This window comes from Oculina patagonica, chromosome 9, assembly GCF_052425735.1.
Source record: "Oculina patagonica isolate OP01 chromosome 9, crgOcupat, whole genome shotgun sequence".
In the NCBI taxonomy this organism is placed as follows: Eukaryota; Metazoa; Cnidaria; class Anthozoa; order Scleractinia; family Oculinidae; genus Oculina; species Oculina patagonica.
Genome location: NC_135766.1, coordinates 15,587,428 through 15,608,861, shown reverse-complemented (window position 1 = coordinate 15,608,861; position 21,434 = coordinate 15,587,428). Strand labels below are relative to the sequence as shown.

Below are 21,434 nucleotides of genomic sequence, written 5' to 3'. Positions count from 1 at the left end.
CTCGAGCAGTTCATCTTTGACTTAAGCTGCGTTCACATTAGGCCGAAACATGATTAGTCTCATCACCAATGAAACATGTTTCGTTGTGAAAAGTGTTCACATCAGGCAGTGCATTGCGCGAATCATGTTTGAAACATGATTAGTCTCATCATGATTAAAACTAGGTAGTTTCAATCATGATCAGACTAAACAAGTAAAAAATGGCGGACATGCGGTGAGGATGCGAGTGCCCAAAAGCTTCAAATTTCGACTTTCTAGTGACCAAATGTTTATTTAAAATATAGGCTAATAAAGCGATACAATATGAATTGTCGGTGATGGATAGAAAGCAGAATATTTGGCAGAATATCGCCAAAAAAGTTCACGACGGCGGCTACAAGCGCGCAGCATTGCAGCATTGCAATGCAAAAACAAACTTCACAAAATAAAAATCTTCTGTTACCGACTGATAGCGCACATTCTGACAATACTGTCTTCTTGCTAAACGCTTGAAAGCCCTGCTGCATCGAAGGGTTTGAAAATAAGCCGAAAGACAAAGACTTTCTGGAAACTTTATTGCAATTTCGAGCTTTTTTACGGTTAAATAAAGTGTAAAGATTTTTGCAAGAGCCGTGAAACCGCATAAATTACACACCAGGCATGAAACGTGTTTGAAACTGACACCTAATGTGAACAATGCAATGACACATGTTTCGTTGAAACATGTTTATTCTAAACATGTTTCGGGTTAAATGTGAACGCAGCTTAAGTCTATCGAGCGAGGAAAAAATCGCGAGCGAAAAACTAGAGGCCGTTTTTCGATCGTGAATTTTTTAGCTCTTTGCTTAACGGACTACAGCTCACAAGAACTAAAACAAGAACTACCGTGTTAAGAAGTCTAGCGTGTTAAGAAATCTACCGTGTTAAGATGCTTAGCGTGTTAAGAAATCTACCGTGTTGAAAATAACCGTGTCAATCTACCGTGTTATAAAACAAAGCTCTACCGTGTTAGCAAATGCAAACAAAGGCCACAAGCACGTTGCTGGAAATCAATTCAATTGATTTCCAGCATAATCGCACGATTAGCGTGTCGTGTTAGGACCGTGCGAACGTGTTGCTTCTGTGTCGTGCGCGTGCGTTCACCTTATTCCCTGTTTTCTCGTGGAGGGTCACAAATAATAATAATAAATTGCCCTGCTCTATCTTCGTATGCCTTTTGTTGCTCGGCCGTAAAGCTCTCCCCTCCCTCCCCCCTCCCTCCCCCTCCCCCTTTCCCGCCCCCCTCCTCTTTTTTTTTCTTCTTCGTCACAAACAATCAAGTCACACGGTAACGTTTTATTATTTCGTCACAGTTTTGAAACAGTGACATTCCTTGACAGTCGCTGAAACAAATAGAGCTAACGTTCATTTAACCAGCTGTGATAAGAAATAACCCATTCAACAATAAAGTATTTGACACCTCAACAGAGGTAAACAACGAAACCTCGTATGTATGTCTTTTGGTTTCCGCCTCTGCGCAGAGGTTACCTCGCTGTCTCAGGTATAAAGGTCAACGTCACGCCTTGGCAAAACTACAATATTTGTTTCCTTGGTCGATGATATTATGTTGCTTTTATCTCGTCCTAACCAAGCAAAGCACACTTGTTAGTAACAAGACAAAGCCTTAAAGGATAAGTAGTATTCAACGGAAAAGGTTAGTGAAACCTGCGTTTCTAGGTATCCAAGTTATGTATAAATACGCTAGTCTTTTGATTTTAAGTCCAAGTCCAATTAGGTTTGGAAGAATGAATATACATGAGTATAATTCGCAATTTATATTCGCCCAAGCGCTTCTTTTTCGTTCAGTCGATGCTTACGGCGTTCCCTCTGTTAACTTTACTAAGGAGAGAAAATCTTTGTAAGTCCTTAGCGCAGCAAAACTCAATCGTTATTTATATGGAAATGATCCAACTCCGGGGTCAGACGAATGCGTAGTTAACTTTTTGATGCATTCTTTAGCAAAGCACAATCGTAGTGTCTAAGATATAATAATTTTTATTAGGATGCAAAATAGTTATAATGAAGCTAGACCATTGCATATTTCGCTAATAAACTATCGTTTTACACTTTGTTTGTTCTCTGGGAAGCAAATGCAAGCCCGTAAACCCCACAAGGTCATTATTTTTATAGCAAAGTTAATTTTAAGTCTGCTATCAAATTCTGGCGACTTAAATATTTTAATGTCTACATGGTGCACGCATAAAACTCTATCGATTGACTTATGCTAACATGGCGTTGACAAATGATTAACGTTTCCAAAACATTTTTTCTGGGGTTGTCTTTTGTTATCACGTTTCAATTGTTTTTCAATGTCAAGGCGAACGAAGAGATCCTACAACAGTTAGGCAAGGGTTATGTTTATTTACATATTCCTCACAAGATACTTGTTGTGTCACGATGACCGAGTCAACAACGCACTTTAACTGCCATTTTACTTCAAACAGCTGTAATCATTCTTAACCATTTAAGCCACAGTATCCACGTACAAATTCTTCCTATTGATCTGCGAACATTTTCTTATGGTATTAGCTTGGAGATTATGTCAAAAAACTTAATTAATGCAAATTTTCGTTACTGATTATTTAATTAATATATTTTTTTAATAATATTTTTTTTCAAGAAGAATTGATATCGCGAAGGCAAGTTTGATGTTGGTCACTTTTGGGACTTGAAGGCTTAAGACAAAATCTATAACAAAATTTGTTTTAGAATTTAAATGATTATTTTCCTTCGCGAAGAACAAAATATTAATTAACCTGACCCGATCGATTGAACGATCGATCTTTTTATCGTTACATCGTTGTAATTTTGAATCATATGTTTACCATATTTAGATTGTCACCGGTGTTCTTGTGACGAACCATGGAAACAGCTCAAGTCCTTGGGATTCTTGTCATTTTGTGCATCAACTTGGTTCATTGTGGTAGGTGATGGGATTTTGATTTTTAGGTATCTAATACATATTAATATGGAATACCAGCAATGTACCGCGTATTTCTATTAATTGTATAATTAATCACGCAACTTACCTAAATGCATTGGACTTTTGTTAGAATGCCACTTTTCAAGAGGGAGTAAATTTTAGCGACACACCTGGCATCCACGTACATAAATATGTTTGTCCACTGAACTTACCAAAGTCTTTTAAAGCTGTGTGTAGTTTTTTTTACCATGTTATAATGACACAAAAATCGCTTGGTAAATTGCACGGAAAAAATAGCACCATTAAAATGGTGTTATATTAATAAAGTTATATGGATTTCATAATGATCCACTGAAAGCGTCTTCTCTTTGCAGCGAATAACTTTACCCAAGTGGACGCAAATTCAAGGTAAGCGCTGCAAATATATGAAAACATTTGACACACTATTTAAGTGCTCCCAAATGCAATAACTCCCGGGGAATAAATTACTTCAGCTGGAAACTAACAAAGAGTCACGCAACAGTTGTGGTCGTTATTTTTTGTGTGTGTTTTTTTTTCCATAACTTTTCTTTCATTTTTGTTTCAGCTGCGTACAGGCGGTGCCTCCAGTAACTGCTTCTGCCAAAAATGCTTCTTGCCTTTTTTTACAACTACACCATTAAGAGGCTCCGACGGAGAATATGGAGAATCGTTGGACAGGCTGGGAAAATCGAAAATCATGAAACTTTGCCCGAAGAACACCTTTGGGGAACTATGTTCGAAAATATTATTCTCATCTTCTGGGAATTTATGGTTTTCGAGAAATTAAGAAAAAACGAAAATAACGGTTTTTAGCTCATTAAATATGCAAAAAATATGCGTAAAAATGGCAAAGTTCTCGATATTCCTATAAGAGCAATTTTCAATGCTTTGAATCGAAATAAACGTAGAATAATAGCTTTATCTTTCTTCTTTCAAGCAACATACACTTTTAATTTTTTCTAGCTATCTTAAGATTTTCATCGCCTTTTAAAAATTGCTCTATCAAGCACTTCGGGAAACGGCAAAAATGAGAAACTTTAGAGGCCGAAAAAGCACCTTGATATGTCCGATAGCGAGTTAAACTAAACACTGTGCAAAAGCTCGTGTCTCTACTATTATAATATCAAATAAAAAATCTGGGTACTCGAGATTCACACCGATAAGAAACGAAAGTTACGACGTATTCGTGCGTAATTTGCATATTCTTATTTTGAAGACGTCCCCCGCTAAGAGATCTGCTTCGCTTTATTTCCATTTGGAAGAAATGATTTGCACAAAATAAAGAAGTTTAAATCGTTTTTTTTTTTTTCTCTTATCCTATCTAGTTTGGGAAAAAGTAAAACGACTGTGGTCACGTTATTTTCTCGGGATTATTTTGCATATTAGTATTAAATTCTTATTGTGGGATGATTTATTTATATTATAAACGCATGCATGTAGGGAAATTAATAACTTGGAAGTTTATTTTTAGTGTAAAAATGAAAAAAAAATCTTTACTTTTAAACTGGCACCTTGACGTGAAGCGAAAAAGAGGGTTTCTTACTTCTTTCGGGGCCCTCGGTCGCTGGCGAACTGGGAAGATGGCGTCCCTCCCGTGAAGAGGGCGCCAAAGTGCTCCGCTCCCTCCGCGCCGGACAGACGCGGCTGTCTTTACCTTTTCGGTGCGGGGTAAGCTGGTGCTCTCTCGGCCCGGCGTGTGAACGCCCCGTTCCTCCCTTCTCAAGCTGCTGCTTCCCTTCCCTTTTCTTTTCGCGGCGAACTGGGCGCTGTCTTAGATGAATCTCCTCACGGACTATACCGCAGAAGGATTTTTTGTGAAACGCGCGGCGACATTTCGGTAAGAGACGCAAACAATTGATGAACGCATGATTCGGCCTACAGAAATAAAAGAAGAAAGTCAACGGAGGACGTCTTAAAAAAGCAAGCAAAGAACGGTGCTAACTCGCTTCTGGTCTCGTCAATTTTTTATTTGAATATATAGGGAACGGCTGCACAGTGTTTAGTTGACTCGCTATCGGACATATCAAGGTGCTTTTTCGGCCTCTAAATTTCTCAACTTTTGCCGTTTCCCGAGTGCTTGATAGAGCAATATTTTAAAAGGCGATGAAAATCTTAAAATAGCTAGAAAAAATTAAAAGTGTATGTTGCTTGAAAGAAGAAAGATAAAGCTATTATTCTACGTTTATTTCGATTCAAAGCATTGAAAATTGCTCTTATAGGAATATCGAGAACTTTGCCATTTTTACGATATTTTTTGCATATTTAATGAGCTAAAACCGTTATTTTCGTTTTTTCTTAATTTCTCGAAACAAAAATTCCAGGATGAGAATAATTTCGACATAGTTCCCAAATGTTCTTCGGCAAAGTTTCAAGATTTCGATTTTCCCAGCCTGTCCAACGATTCTCCATATTCTCCGTCGGAGCCTCTTAAGAACGGGTTTTGCAACGACATTATTAAAAGTCTATATGTGTTTGGTAATAGTGACACATTGACGTATGGTGAAAAGGAAACTTCGACGTTTCGAAGTTACTTCGATATGTTTAATATAGCTGATGCGTGCCGACCACTGATGAGAGACTTGTATTGCCGTTATCATTTCCCGCCGTGCGATACGTCACTTGACAAACCTCAAGCCCGCAAGATTTGTCGCAGAACATGCGAGTATCTTGATCAAGAACTGTGTAAGGCAGAAATGATTTATATCAAAGAAGCAGCGGAAAACGCCCCAGTATTCGACATGGACATGATCAACCGCACATTATATGACGATGCTAACGGAGGCGATGCTCCCGAATGTTACCAATACTATCCACTATCGGGTGCGTATATCTCAATTATCGAAATGTCATTATAAAGATTCCTGATTTAAAATTAATAGGGTAGATACAATGGAAAACTTAAGACGAATTTGTTAATCGCTAGCTTAAGCCCTTTAAATCTGCTTCCTCGCACAAAATTCCAAGTGGTAGCGCCACGTGGTAAGGCTTGGGCATTGCGAATGGTAAAATCCGAGATGAGCCAAGGACGACCTTGTTTGACTGATCTGATACCTAGAACTGGACCTTTTTTTCCTAATAGTGCAGAGAAAACTAATCCCACTACTTGCATGTATTAATTCACACAAGACATCTCAGGAACGAGGAAGTTGGCACTGCCTCCGGAATTTTGCCCACAAGAAGTTTTTAATTTGCTGATTTGCTTTTGCCAGGGCTCGCGGTCGTCAAAAGAATTGAACAGTCTTTCACTTATAGTCTGGACTTATTTGAGTCCGATTAGTTTGTGGATCACTAGCCGGAATATAAAATTAGATAGCCAATTTGCTTGCTTAAAATTATCTATCTGCTACCAGCCGGAACAATTTCTTTACGCTTAAGCAACATTTAAGCACGTGCGTCAAACCTACTGCTTATACCTTCCCCAGTGAGAAACATGTCAACGGAAGGATGTATCAAATTTTGGTTTCGTTTCAAAGACGAAGTGATTTTGCAACTTAAAACCTATGGATCACTCCTAGCTATCAAATATAGTCTTTCTGGAGACTCCCAGTCACTCACATGATTCAACCTTAGTTAGGGACGTTGACGCCCAAAACCCATTTATAGATAACTAAAAGCTATTTAACTTTTCTATAACGAAATGTTAAATAGGTTGACATTAATTTAGATATAAACAAGTTCGAATATTCATTCTCTTCTTCGAAAGACAAACAACCCTTTCATACTGACTGTCTGCACGAAGGCACTTGAAGGAAAATATTTGGTAATTAATTTACTTTGTCTGGCCGTTTGCGATAACATCGAACCTTAATTAAACACCCGGGTTAGCTTTCTATAGGTGGTTTTCACTTTCACGCCACTGTCACGCCGCGAAAAAATAAATCCAAAACTACTGAGTCAAAAAGATCAAGAAATTAACAGGTTGTATTAAACTACTATATAAACTACTCGTCCAAATCTCAGATATGCACGTTGTTCCGTCCTCGAGTTATCCGTCAAATTATTCCACGCAAATTTAGAGAGCACAGTATGGAAATGCCACGTTGGAGTCCAACTGCTTGGGCTCCAACATGGAGGGCGAATATCAATGAAAACATCTGGCATTAAATTCTGCTACAAAAAGCGGTCAGATCACCCTCATGAACAAGTAAACATTCACATATACACTTCTCGCAAACCCTCAACTGTCCAGAGTGTTCAAAATTGCAGGATGAGGCATTTTTGTCGGGTACCATCCGCCAGTAAAATGCCCAGTGCGTCAGTCATACTCGTAGAAGTCTCGAGCTTAGAAGTTAGCGTATGTGCTATAAAACTTTGGAATAATTTTTAAAATCGTTTCAAAGTTTTCCAAAATCTGATTTTTTTTTTAAAGGAAAGTCATATCTTTCCAGTGATGATCTGTTCTTCTGACAAGTGTGTTTCTTACAAATATATTTCTTCCTATTATTTGAGTGTCTTAAGCACATAATGGAGCAAATGTATGACATTTTTTTCCGTTTTCCATAGGTGATGATACTAGGAGTACAGGTTTGTTCTTAAATTTTTTTTCTGCTATAATTTAAGCAAATGAATGTCAGCATTTTAATACAACTAAACTTGTAATAATAACACTACAGTTGATGAGATACACTTGACCTGACGGATTATTCTTAAACATGTTTGAAATTGAAATCTGTAGTAAATACCCATAGTATTCAATTTTTATTTTATCTTGATTAACCCTCGGACGTACAAGCAAACTCGTACCCCCATTATCGTACAAGGGGGGGGGGGGGGATATGGAACCCCTAGCGAACTCTACAAGATGACATATTTTTGGTTGGCTTTGACGTCTCATGCGTCACCGTGACGTCATCTTGGATTTGCCTTCTTGAATTTCACCATTTTGTTGGAAAGTCAGAAAATAACGGAAATTGATGCAAAATCAAACCAGAGTAATTATGGAATGCAAAAATAATGAAATCGTGCCATTCTCTTTAAAAAAAATGGAAAATTAAAGAAAAATGTTAAAAATGACGATTTTGGCAGGACTTGCTTGTAATTATGACGTTGCCAAATATCATCAACACATCATTGATATATCAAAATTTCCGCAAGGGGTGAATAAACAGCTACTGAAAGTTTCAGCATTGAAGAGTAAATCCTCTTTTCAAAATTTTGAAAAAACCTTAAGGGGGTGGCATACACCCCTCCCCCCTTGTACGTCCGAGGGTTAAATTTCAATTCAAAATTTGAGAGGATTTGAACTATAATTTAATCATACTGCAAATCATCTCTATAAAATTGTCTAAAGATGGGGAAAATATATAACCATGCAAAAACTTTTAAGGTTTAGGAAAAAATATTCATGAAAAAAACAGTTTTACTAAACCAGAAAATTAAACTTCCAGACTCACCAAATTTCGGCAAAACACCCTTTAAAAATAGGAATGCTGTTGAAAAACTAGGGCAAGCAATTAACACAGCAATATTATACGATAAGTTTGGTAATATTGTTTGAAAGCTATGAAGGCTACTTAGATAAATTTGGTTGAGTTAAGTATAAGCAATGTGTGCCCCAACCACACTTCAAATACGGTTAGAACGTCATTATAAGAAAGTTCAACAAATTCATACTATCGAACTTGAAATATCTTAGTTAATCAAACGAATTCAATTTGTTTTAGAATGCTACTATGGTGTCGGGGTTGGTTACCGTGGCAATGTAAACATCACCCGGTCTAATCGTACTTGTCAGGCATGGGCCAAGCAATGTCCTCATCGTCACTGGCGGATTCCTCGAGATGTTGTTGATGGTCAGGATGACTCCAACATGTGTCGCAATCTAGATAGCAGTGCCCCGGATGGAACTTGGTGTTATACCACTGACCCAAAGGTTCGGTGGGAATATTGCGACGTGCCTCGATGTCCTCCGAGAGGTAAACTCGATCGAATATGATCAAAGTGATAGTAACTAAAATAAGAAAAACAATGAGACAATGAAAACCAATTATTGTGTTCCGTATAGATGGCGTCTTTGGGGGTTAAGTTGTGCAAACGTAATATATTGATTTAGCCAAGCCTAAAATCGGAGCTCCAAACATTTTTTTTTGTTTCTTAAAATTTTGTGGAGATACTCTTATTGAAAATACTGTTATTGAAGTTTACTCAAGAAAGATCCATAGCCGAAATAAATCGTCAACTCCAATCGAAAAAAAACGTGCTTACAAAATCCTGCCATTACCCAGGGCAAAACAAGTAACATTTGAGCTTGTAATTCAATGGAAAAATATAACCTATGGTAAGTTAACAAAAAAAACATGACCTCGATGTGTTGTACAACTGAGCCCGCGATATGATCACTTGATACTGGTCAGAGAATACCTTGTACCTTGTTTCGACATCTGTCAATTGACCATAACATGGATGACCAATATCAAAAATACAAGCCGAGGTCTCACCTTGACGTTCCTTGGGATACGATAAGATAAGATATAATAAGATGACATCCCCCCCCCCGGTCGGGTTGCCTTGTGACTCCCCTCCCCCTTTCCGAGAGTCTGTAGGCGCGGGCACGCGTATGCTCACTCGATAACCAGATTTTTCAGGCTTCATGGGTTTACCAAATTTCTTTAAAAGTGAATTTATTTTATCTTCGAAAGCCAACTTGCCACTTTGTTACCTGGGTTATTCACAGTCCTTTCTCTAGTAGCGAGCGGTAGGATGACAGAGGATGGGAGGGGGAATTGATGCTACGCGCAAAAAACAATTTAACATAAGCTTTATCGAAAAAGAAAGCAATGCGTTCTCATGAAGCTTTACCTGCATCCTTAAGCCTACATCGATGAGAATTTTTGTCAAAATCATTATTTTTGATTATATAGTTCATTTCTCAATGCACCGCCGACTTTCTTTTGACGTTCAAATCGTTATTTATTAGCTTTTTTGTCAATCTTTGTCTTGCTAGTTCCTGAAAAGGCTCCTACCATGCTAAGAGGTTATCCTCTGAATTCAACTGCAATTCACATTTCCTGGAATAGCCTGCCTCCATCCCGCTATAAAGAACAATTGCTGGGCTATCGAGTCAGATACAGAAGTCTTGGCTCTAAGAGGTATACTGAAGCAAATACCACGAGCAACTTTACAGAGGTTGTTGTTATCGGACTTGCTGCACAGATTAGATACGAGATTGAAGTAAACGGATTTAACGAGAATGGGCACGGACCAATCAGCAAGATCTCTGTCGTGAAAACCTTGCCGTTCGGTACGTGTTAGATAAATTCTGTTTTGTATAGATAAGTCTGCGTTATAGCCGGTCTATCGTAAGGTTTCTCCCAGCATTTGCCGGTACTGTTTCATGCACCTGAATGAAGAGAGTGCGTTTTGAGAGAAAACATATTAACTGATCACATGTGACTTGACCTGCAGCAGCCCCGTTTTTGGCGCGAAAATTCGCCTTTCTTTTTTTTTTGTAATGCACAGTTTCCCTCTTTAGCAACACAATTTTCTTTTTTTTATTATTATTTTGGCCGTAAATGTGCGTATCATTACATTTCTTTCCGTTTCCTTATGTGTATTTTTACATTATTCCCAGGTGAAGTAACTATTGACGTTAACTTGCAATTGATGATCGATGCAGATTTTAAAAGAGATCTACTGAACCATAGTAGCAGCAAGTTCGTGGCAATGGAAACGCAAATCAAAACTTCGGTGAGATAAGTTCGACTCAGTACAGTGTTGAGGTCAGCCTGTCGATATGTGTGCTTTTTAAAACCGACCTGTTAAAGATGCATATCTCTGTGTTCAAATTGTATATTAATCAATTTATGGGGCAGTGTCACCAACATTTAATGCTACTTGAAAATTTAATAAAGATGTTGGTATAAATTGGAATTCTTTTAATAGTGCCCTGCACTTGCTAAAATGTACATCACTTGTCATAAAAATTGTTAAAAAGTGGTATGGGTACGAACTGGTACGAAAGAAGTGGCCTTAAACTTGAAAAAGCCGGGCCGACGTTTTCGAGTTTGACAGTTTTACTTGGAAAAAAAAATTCTTAAGAACCATTTATCGCGGTTTATTCTAATTTTGAAGAATGAAATTATGCTTTTATTCTGTTGTTGTTGTTGTTGTTGATCAGTGAGTGCACCCTCATAATTCTAGCATAGTGTGTAGAGAAACTTAGAAGACTTCTCGTGACACTTTCCGTTAAATCCTGCCACAAAGTTCTTCTTCCAGAATGAAAACAGCCTGCGATTAGTCGTAAACTTCTAGTCGCCATGATTGCAGGCCATGATTGTAGTAGATTTCGAGAGACGATCATTGGAAATTCATAATTTATGATTATTGGAGATATGCTAATGTACATTCAGTGAGTGCGCATATCCTAAATCAGGATGTCAACTGAAAGGTGCCCTTTGAAACTTTTTCTAAATTGAGACAAACACGTTAATATAACAAGACCAAGTTCTATTAATAGCAGTACAAAGCTTTGTACAAAACGGCATTGCTGAACTTTTTGCTGCAGACTACTATGCTCATTGAACTTTCCCTTTCTTTGTAGATAAAGCAAAATTTCAACAAATCCTCTGTTTTGAAGATATATGACGTCAGAATTATGGGAATCAGGTTAGTGCGCACTACAGAGGACATATGTTAGTTTATGTTTTTTTGCCGGCCGGGAAGTCCGTATTTGGAAAAATTAAAGACACGGCGACAAGAATGACACTTTGGTTTTTTGGCCATTTTTGAAAGTGCCCGAGGTCTTCTATACGGCGCGAGGCCGAGGGCTGTGCTCAAGAACGAAGAAACAGTTTTTCCATATACGGGCCGACCTAGTCCGGCAAATTCGCTTTTATTTTTTTATCCTACTAAATTTGTTTGGTAAAGAAACCTAGAAGGTTGTGTCGCAAAATCTTTGCGGATTTTATACGAGCCCATTCAACATCGGGAGGATTAATTTGACCGTTTTCAATCAAAGAATCTCATTTCTCTCTATCTGACGGTAGATATGTTCTGTTTACGCAAAATGGAGACAGATAAAAAAGTCATTTTAACTCATTAAAGAAGTCGGAAAACCTTTGCAACTTGCAATGGCGTGAAAATCATTAGGAAATGCACAAAAAACGACAAAGTACGAATGGTATTAAACTGCAACTCGATTTTGGCGTGAAAGAAATGAATTCTCACCTTTTGAAGAACTTCGAATCCTTCAGTTCCACTGCAATTGTCATTTCTCAACTTCAACGGTTGGTGACCAGCTATTTCGATTTTTGAGGGCAAAACTTTCATTTGTTCGTTAGAACAGCAACTTGGTGAAAATTCGCAAAGCCAGTTCGGATAGAAAAAAACTGTACCGGCGGAACGCACGTCAACATACAATCATATTCAAGGATTACGGATTGCGGACCGGAGAGATGCTTCAGAAAAAAAAAATAAAAATGATTTTTATGTAACTCGAAGATCTCGCAATTGTCCTGACCTTTAGGTTTATCTATTGATTTATAATTATTGATACTTAAATATACAAAGGCAGCGTTCAATTTCAAAATCACACAATTTAAGAGAGTCCGTATGGTTCACGTTCCTTTAAACAGATAGGATTTGGTCATCTTCGTTGTCGTTTTCCGGACTACAGCTAAAGACGCTCGCGTGTACAGTAGCCGGAGTTTGCATCAGCAGCGCGCGTGTAGTGATGACATTTTACTGAGCCACCATGCTTTAGGGTATGGTAATAAATATAATAATAACGACGCTTGAAGTTTCCTACCTTCCTATTTCATAGTAACGGAAGCGTGAAAGCAGACATCAAGATTCTAGCCACGATAAATAGAAACACGACAAGGAAAGGTGACGCCATTGATCACTTATTAGACGAACTCGATTCATCTCTTTGGGAAGGACTTAAGGTTACTGCCATAGTAGTTCCAGGTAAGCAAACAGAATTGATCGGTTTTTAGCTGTGTCTTTTGGCAATAAATTTAATAGAATCGTTTGGGTGGGAGTGTTCTGCTGATATTTAGGAACCACTAACTCGACTTACAACCTAAGCTAACCTATTTTCTACCTCTTCTCCGACTATTGGAAAAAATGGACCCAATCACAGACCTGATAGGTCACTAACGGGACCCCATCCGTGTTGGTTGTACAGACACGGCATATACCCGTAAAGCATATGTTATTTTTTAAACCATTAGTAATGTCGCATTGCCATCATATTCTGTTTGCTTTTTAAGAAAAGCCGCCACCGCCTAAAGAATTGACAGTGACAAATGTACAGAGAAGGTACATGGTAATAACCTGGGATAAGCCAAAATATAGCAGCTTTTACCAGATACAGAACTATACCATAGAAGAAAAGAAATCAGCATCGGCGAACTTCACTGAAGTAAGGACAATGCCATACCCTCAGACTGGAATGATTTTAAAGGATTTAAAACCGTCCACAGAGTACACCATTCGGTTATCAAGCAACAACAGATACGGAAGGTCAGATGGTATTGTTGTAAAGAAAAAGACTTTGGCTGGTGAGTGGATTATTCTGTCAAAGTGTTTTATACTAAGTTGAAAAGGAAATTAAGTTGAAACGAAACGCCCTCTCAAGCGTAGCCACAAAGTAACCACCCGTTATGTAGGTAACCAACAAAGTAGGTAGCCAACGAGAAAACAAACAGCCAGATGATGCGGAAAATGCTGCAAGTACAAATCGGGCAAGGTGGCTTTGTTAATAAAAGGTATTGGACTGACAATTGGACCCGTTTAACATCAGGGTCTCATCTATACAGTATAATTAACCATCTAAATCCAAGCCAAGCCAACCATTACTCAAGCGCGAGGATGACCGTTCTCGGAGGAACATTGGACATATTGCCAGAACAGGGCGAGGGCAGCAGTACGGTTCGGAGTACTGTCCCAAGCTTTGTTTGTGAAGGGTTTGTTACACGACTTAATAATTAAAACCGAGGTGTAGCGGCTTAACCTTGTTCAATAATTACAAAATATTTGTCCAATGGTAAAGCGCTCCGATTGTTTTTTTTTCAGTTATTGGCCCTCCCAGCTGTGTTAGTAGTGCATTAGTTTGACTTTTTCATTTTTACGTCCAAAATTATAAATAATGGATATCTTCAATATCGGCAAACTTAACTAATGCAGTCGATCACTCATTGTTCCTGCTCACAGACAGGTTTATCCGGGATCTGATGCTGATTATCGTGTTACCATTGACATTAGCTGCTTTATTCATCGTGGTTGTTTGCCTCAAGTTTCGCCGATTAACTTGTAAATCGAAACCAGAGAATGATGAGGTAAGAAAAATTTGCCCATTCAGTGCAGGCCCCTTGCTACTTAACTTTGCAATAGAAAGTAGTGTCCTGTGTTCTTTAAATCTTCTTTATATATATTTCATCACGAGTCGTCACTGCCGCGAGGCAGTTAAAGGTACTATGTCACGGGTATTTCGCAGATTTCAATTTTGATCTAAACTGTTCTGTAAATAGTGGCAGGCGACGTAACCCTAAATTAACATTATCTTTGAACATCAAAAGAAAATATAACCTTAACTAGTGGATAGAAATCAAGCTAAGGCTATAAATATCTATATTTCTAAGACGGGAAAACAACTTGAAAACGTTTGCTTAACTTTTTAAATTGCAATCCGTTTCCATCCCAGCCATCCGCAGCCAAAGATGCTCGTTAACAGTTTCAGTGCTCTAATAGAGCAATTTTCAAAAAAAAGAAATGGACTATTATTTTTAGGTTTCTTGCGACACAAATACAAATTTTGGCTGTTCAAAAATCTGGTAAAATCCGTGAAATGTTTAAAATAGAAACTTGCAATTTTTCTCTTCTAGACGGAACTTTGTATTCGTGGAGATTGGCTTGAGATTCGCAAATCAGATCTTACACTTCAAGAAAAGTTAGGAGAAGGCGCGTTTGGCGAAGCTTATAAAGGCCTGGTAAAGAAAGATGGAAAGTCAATGGAATGTGCAGTGAAAAAACTAAAAGGTAATACTACATGACTGCATGCTATATTTCATGATCAGTGTGATATGCGTAAATTTGATATGTAGTTGTACCGAAAGGAAGATCTGGCGATACTAGCCAACGTTTCATTTAAGCATGATAATATGTCATAAAAGGAAGCCGGAAATTCTTAAGAGCCTTTAAAGCATGTGTATTTAGACATTGAACGTTTTCAACTGCAGCGAACGCTACAGAAAAAGACAGGCGGGACCTGATAAACGAGCTACAAATCATGGTCACAGTTGGTGAGCATCCTAACGTCGTAAGTCTAATTGGAGCTTGTACAGGATACGGTAAGTCAAATTGAAAATTGGTTAGTCTAGAATGGTAAATAATTGTCGGGTTTAATTGAATGAAGCACCAGACAAAATATCCAGATCAGTCGGTTCTGTCACTCAACCATCCCAAAGGAAGGAAGGTTCAAAGGGTTTTCTATAGCTCTATTACTAAAATAATTCAAGTTCTAGGGCAAGAACGGCGGCGTACGAGCTAGAGCGCTGAACTTCAAAACGAGCAGTCCAAGTGAGAGCCCTCGTCGGGTCATTTTGTTAAGTTCTTAAACGAGACACTTTAAAGATACCGGCGAATATATAATTAATAATACTGGGGGAACCCTGCGACCCTATGATGAACTAGCATCCCATTTTATTTTCCCATCAAACGAAGACTTTGCCTATTCAAACACATGCCCTAAATCATGGCAAAAGCAGAAGCGGTGGCAGCAGTTGAAGAACTAGTAGTGGCAGCAGTAGCAATAGCAATAGCAATGGCATGTCAATAGCTCTAGCAGTAGAAGTAGTAAACTATGGCCCTAGTGACGCATTATTTCATTTCTCCACCCGGCGCTACCTAATATGGCCAATAGGTGTTCTAAAACAACTTCTTTTCATCTGTTATGACCGGAAGGGTATCAACAAACAGTGAGAATGTTTAACTCAGAGCACGGAATTACTAGGCGACGTGAGGATTGTGTGTGAAAGGAGGGTTTTCCCAAACAGGTAGATTTCTAGCTCCACTGGGTTGCAATAAGGCAGTGGTTGGTTCGTGTGGCGAAGGTAGTGATTTCTCTAAACATTTTAATGTTGTAATCTTCACTATAGAGTCAATACTGGTCGTCGTTCGCCTGGCTGAGAATGGCTGCCTGCTGAATCAACTGAAGAAAAACAGAGAAAATCCATATTACAACGTTGCAGAAAAAAATGTACACTTTTCACACATTGACAAAACGAGGATCGCAAGAGACGTGGCCAACGGCATGTTGCACCTATCCAACAAAAAGGTAAATATATTTGTGTTTATAATAACATTTTAGTTTACTGTACCATGACAAGTTATGGAAATTCATGCAAATAAAATCTACCCTCTTCTACGTACCTCACCCTCGACCACGAACAGAAAAAAACAGGTAGCTTGGATAATACATACTTGTGCTTTTTTCTCTCAAGATGAGCTTATTATATACACATTTTACCCTCCACTTCCTAATGCACATACTTGTTATAATTCACATATTTTTAACCCAGTGTCCGACTTATGAAAATCCTAATTGGGCCACAAAGGAAACTACAGTCGAACAATGAACTGAGCAGTCCATCGGAGCGGGAGGGCAATTTTTCGTGCATTATTGGCAACTTTTTTTTAAAAAAATGACTTAATAATAAATAAATTTTATTGATATATTACGGTTTAGACTATTTGCTTTCGGTTCTTATCGAATTGAATACAAGAAGCGGAAACGTAAAAATCGTAGTGTATTTATCAACGTCACATGGAGTTTTTCGGTAATGGCGAGGCTTTGTGAGCTTTAAGTGCTAACAAGTCCCAAGTTTACTGTTTACTGTTGTTGTTTTGCAGTGCGTTCATCGTGATCTTGCAGCAAGGAATGTGCTTCTTGGCAAGAACAATGTTGCCATGGTTTCTGACTTCGGCTTGTCACGCGATGTGTACGAAAGTGGCGAATACGAAAATATATCAGGGGTATGAGACTACATTTATTTTCCATCAATAACTTTTACCCTTCGGTAAACGAAAGGTCTTGGGATCTACTAGAAAAAAAAAAGGTTGAAAGCGATGTTCGCTTATGGAAGGTAAAAATGTCAAGTTTCTGTAGCTGAAGCCATGATAAAGTGTCTGCTTATTAGAGTTTTCCGTTAGCGGAGTGTTTCGCCTGAATGTAAAAAAAGTCGAGTCAAAAAGCATGTATCTTATATCACTTTCGGTACATTATCATTTCAGCTGTTTTTGTGTTAGAATTCTGATTAATTTTCTGACATTGTTCTTCAAACAAGGGAATATTACCAGTGCGTTGGATGGCCCTTGAGTCGTGTGAAGATTACATTTACAATACCAAGACAGACGTGTAAGTTGACTAGCTTGAAAGCGAACCAATTTAAGATTAAAAAAAAATAGGTTCCACGTTTTGATAAGAAAGCAATACAACCATCATACTGTAGTAATAAAATTATGATGCTCTCGTGTTCTCTTTTAGTTAGATATAGTACTGTAAGGTGATCATTTGTCAAATAGTAACGATAAAAAGCAGTTGCTTCTTTGTGTGGGAAACGCAGCTTTTGTCAAATCAGAGCGAGAGCTTTTTTTCTAAAATTGTTGCCAGGTCAAGTCAATTATACAATACCTATCTAGTTAGGTTTACTTGCATATTTTTTGAAAGTGGATTATCTTTTCGTTGCAGCTGGTCATTTGGCGTGCTTCTTTGGGAGATTGAATCTGGAGGTAAACATTTCCTTAGAATTGTTTTTTTTTTTTCAAATGAGTAACTGGTGAGGGCACATTCTGCTCTTATTGGGGTAAAATACCAGACCAAGAGCTTAAAACTGGCCGGCTGGTTTGCTGATTTTGAATGTGAATTGGGCCTTTTCACGCGATTTTCGCACAAATCCACCAAACAACGGAATTCTGTTTTCGAATATTCCGGTATGGCCGGCCAGTTAATACTGTCATGATCATGACGATCATCATTATAATCATCATCATCATCATCATCATCATCATCATCATCATCATCAACATCATCATCGTCGTCGTCGTCATCGCCGTCATCATCATCATCATCATCATCATCATCATCATATCATCATCTTCGTCATCATTGTTTTCAACGCCGTTTACTAAACTTGTCTTTGATGCTTTGGTTTTAAGCGGTTACGTTTAATCTTCTACCCTATATTCAATAACACCTATAAACATATTTGTTTCAAATAAATCCTATTTCCATTAAGGTGTCGGAAAGAGGTTTACTTTGTGCATAAATGAAATATCATTGTACATAATACGTTGACAATTAGTCGAATACGTAGAAATTAAAACAACCGGCAGCTTATTTATCGCAGACTTTTTTTTATTAATATTACCGTTTCTTCTTGAGGTAAAATGCCATATTCCGGTCTTGGCGGAATGGAGGTTGTCGAATTTATCAAGTCAGGAAAACGATTAACAAAACCAGATGGATGCCCAGATAAAATGTAAATATCATATTTAAAAGAACAGCTTGAAATACTTTGTTGGCAGTGAGATGTAAGGGCTTCAAGAGGACCAGGGGCCAGGGAATCAAGCAACCTTTTATCAGTTTACAAACCTTCCAAGATACACCATGGAAGCATGGTATATTCAGATGCTACCAGCGGCATTTACATGTAAATTCATCCTATCTCCCCTGAACAGACAGAATGTCATAGACGAGCACGTACTTCTTTTCCTCTTTTCTCCTTCGATCGCCTGACGAAGACCGTCAGTAAAGAGCTACTGAAAATGTCATGCTGTAGTACCCTCTCTCCACTTCTTCTTTGCAGACTTTACACGTATATGTAATGATTTCAACTGGTCTTGAATTACATTCACATTCAAAGGAGCTGGAAATGTAGCACCCAACTAATGCCTTAGTTTATTGCAATTGCCAACCTCGAGTTTATGAGTTTATCTGACAAACATATACAAGTAGAAACTTCCAGCTGTCCTTTCATTTGGCTTCTTTTTTGATTGTGTCAAGCGTCAGTGTGTAAACCCATATTTTTATCCTCGTTTCTTGTTTTGTGTGCTTTTATGTTATGACTTTGTGAAGATAAAGGCAAGGTATCCTAAAACCGACGCAAATACTTTTGGGGGCTGGTTATCACTCCTAAAGCTCATTATGTTAGGATTTGACGTTAACAACTAATGCTGTGTTTACACTTGAGCATTTACCGCGATTAACGTTTACTGACTAAACCTTGGTACATTTGTACAGTGTTTATACTGGCTTAAATAACCGAGGTAATTCTGTCATCAATCACGATAACGATCAAATAAAATTGGCGGCCAAAGAAAAAGAAAAGCTGTGGCTCTTGTAGTCCTCGCGTTTTATTTTTATTATTTTTGAGCTGCGAACTCAGGTCACAATATTTCAGCGATTCTTACTTTTGCAGTACAGCTGTACTTCAAGAAGTCGAGGCGAAAGAAATTGATTTTGCTTCAAAAGACAATGCGCGCTGAACGTGCGAGATCATTGCCGAGAAACAATTTCTGGTTTAAATCCCTTTTACACAAATCAAATCAGAATATCTAGAGATACGTTCGATTACACTGTCCGAGTGGTTGGTCCGGATTTGGCAAAGAAGAACACCAGATTGATAGGTAGATCAAATACAAACGTGGAAACGAAGTCGCGAAAACGTGATCAAATGACACTGACGCAATCTGGACACCAGGGAATGTGAAATATATACAAGCGGATATATCTGTCATCTTGACCTTGGTTACCGACCTATACCATGCCTGATCACAGGGTTAATCGAACTTTTACCTTGGTTAACTTTCTATTGTCTCGGGCGGCGTTTACCAAGGTATCAGTTGGCGTTTACACACGCAGAATATTTACCTAGGTAAGTAAACTTCAATACCTCGGTAAAACGCTCAAGTGTAAACACAGCAATCTTCCGTATCTTTCTATAATGTATTGTTCGTTCAGATCAATTTTTTGAGCAAACTGCATGGTTGTTTTTATCATGACAGTTACGAGATCATGATGTCATGCTGGCGTCCAGACCCCTCACAACGGCCTTTATTTGGTGAGCTTGTGGCGTCGCTTGAGCAGGAGCTGGAAAGCAAAGAGGTAAGATGTCAAATATTTCATGAGAACTAAAAACAGAAAGAATATCAAAATGAAAATAACTAGACATAAACAAGAACACTAAATGTAAACATCCTCTACTCTTTTGGTGAATTATTGCGCTATAATTATTGTTTTGATCTAAACTATAACAAGATTATTGAAATATAGCTTTATTTGGCACGCTGTTACATGTGTTAAGGGGTATTTTCACCAACGCTTTTTGTTATGTTTCAATGGGTTTTTTTTTGACATTGAAGGATAGCTTTTTTTTCCCTTCCTTTTCTTTCACCTGCTTTCTAGCTTTGCCCTTTATGTCCCGGATAGAACGCAAGTATTGTTTAACAATTAGGTTATTTGACATTTTCATATTACTTCATAAATTATGAGCGTTCTGTTAGCTTTTGTCAATGGAAATGCTCTATGTTTAAGCCTATCTAAGGGTTGTGCACAACATTAGCCTTCAAAAATTGTGGGCATATCTAACCCTTGCTTCAAATTCCAAGATGTTGTTTTTCCGCTCTAGGAAAGATAATCACGTATGTATGACCCCAAACTACCTATCCCGAAATTAAGCGTGTTTATTTATTTGTTTCTTTTATTAGGATTCCCTGAAGGATAAAAGCCTTGAAATTGAATCTGAAGGAAACATTAATCTGGCAACAGAAATCGATGTCCACGATAAAGAAAACACTGCTTTTTAGTTCAACAACGTAATTCTGGCGTAAAGCTGGCTTGTTTAGTTAAAGGGAATTGTTATCCGCAGCATAAAATCGCTCAGAAAAAGGTCACCATCATTTATCCTTTTTTGTGCCACAGTGTAGCATAAATAAGGCGCTAGATGGAAAAAAAAAAAAAAGAACAACAGAAAAACAAAAACAAATGCAGATGCTATTGTTAAGCCTTTTGGTAATTTTAATGCTAGAGATAAAAAAGTTTCAAAACCGAATACCGCAGACTGAAATCGTGATTGTATAACTGACATTGCCTTAAAAGTTTCGTGAGTGTTGTTAATTCTGAATCGGTTAATTATGAAGTAATCAGGAAATTTAGATATGTTATAAGTGTTCAGTGTTTTTATTTTATCCTACTACACTGCAGTTACATATGTCAGGTCTGATAAAATCAAAATTAAACGTTCACTATGAAGTAAGTAAGTATTATGATATTATTCTACATTATATTCTGTTTAAGTACTAAAAAAAAGATGAAAAACAAGATGATATTTCATTTTGCTGGACACTCAAGACTTTGACACCATCGCTAACGCGGCTGTGAACTTAAAGTGAACTTAAAAATACATTTTCAATTTGAATCCGCACTGATAGCCTATTTTGAAAGCTACAAACAAATTATCTAAGCCCTGTTTTT

The 21,434-nt window shown here is 37.9% G+C and overlaps 1 protein-coding gene across 1 annotated transcript in view; it reads left to right on the top strand.

Moving 5' to 3' along the window:
• Window positions 1-1,404: 1,404 nt before the first annotated feature.
• LOC144664975 (uncharacterized) overlaps window positions 1,405-21,434 on the top strand; it is a 72,094-nt gene continuing 52,064 nt past the window's right edge. Inside the window, exons 1-22 of the mRNA XM_078526166.1 lie at window positions 1,405-1,672; window positions 2,853-2,941; window positions 3,316-3,349; window positions 3,528-3,591; window positions 5,389-5,782; window positions 7,466-7,486; window positions 8,626-8,877; window positions 9,906-10,202; window positions 10,533-10,648; window positions 11,502-11,566; window positions 12,723-12,868; window positions 13,174-13,464; window positions 14,117-14,241; window positions 14,788-14,941; window positions 15,142-15,252; window positions 16,060-16,238; window positions 16,814-16,936; window positions 17,248-17,318; window positions 17,652-17,692; window positions 18,345-18,441; window positions 19,967-20,066; window positions 20,669-20,766. Coding sequence (XP_078382292.1) covers window positions 2,881-2,941; window positions 3,316-3,349; window positions 3,528-3,591; window positions 5,389-5,782; window positions 7,466-7,486; window positions 8,626-8,877; window positions 9,906-10,202; window positions 10,533-10,648; window positions 11,502-11,566; window positions 12,723-12,868; window positions 13,174-13,464; window positions 14,117-14,241; window positions 14,788-14,941; window positions 15,142-15,252; window positions 16,060-16,238; window positions 16,814-16,936; window positions 17,248-17,318; window positions 17,652-17,692; window positions 18,345-18,441; window positions 19,967-20,066; window positions 20,669-20,766 — 2,840 coding nt within the window. The 5' untranslated portion in view covers window positions 1,405-1,672; window positions 2,853-2,880. The remainder of the gene's footprint in view (window positions 1,673-2,852; window positions 2,942-3,315; window positions 3,350-3,527; window positions 3,592-5,388; window positions 5,783-7,465; window positions 7,487-8,625; window positions 8,878-9,905; window positions 10,203-10,532; window positions 10,649-11,501; window positions 11,567-12,722; window positions 12,869-13,173; window positions 13,465-14,116; window positions 14,242-14,787; window positions 14,942-15,141; window positions 15,253-16,059; window positions 16,239-16,813; window positions 16,937-17,247; window positions 17,319-17,651; window positions 17,693-18,344; window positions 18,442-19,966; window positions 20,067-20,668; window positions 20,767-21,434) is intronic.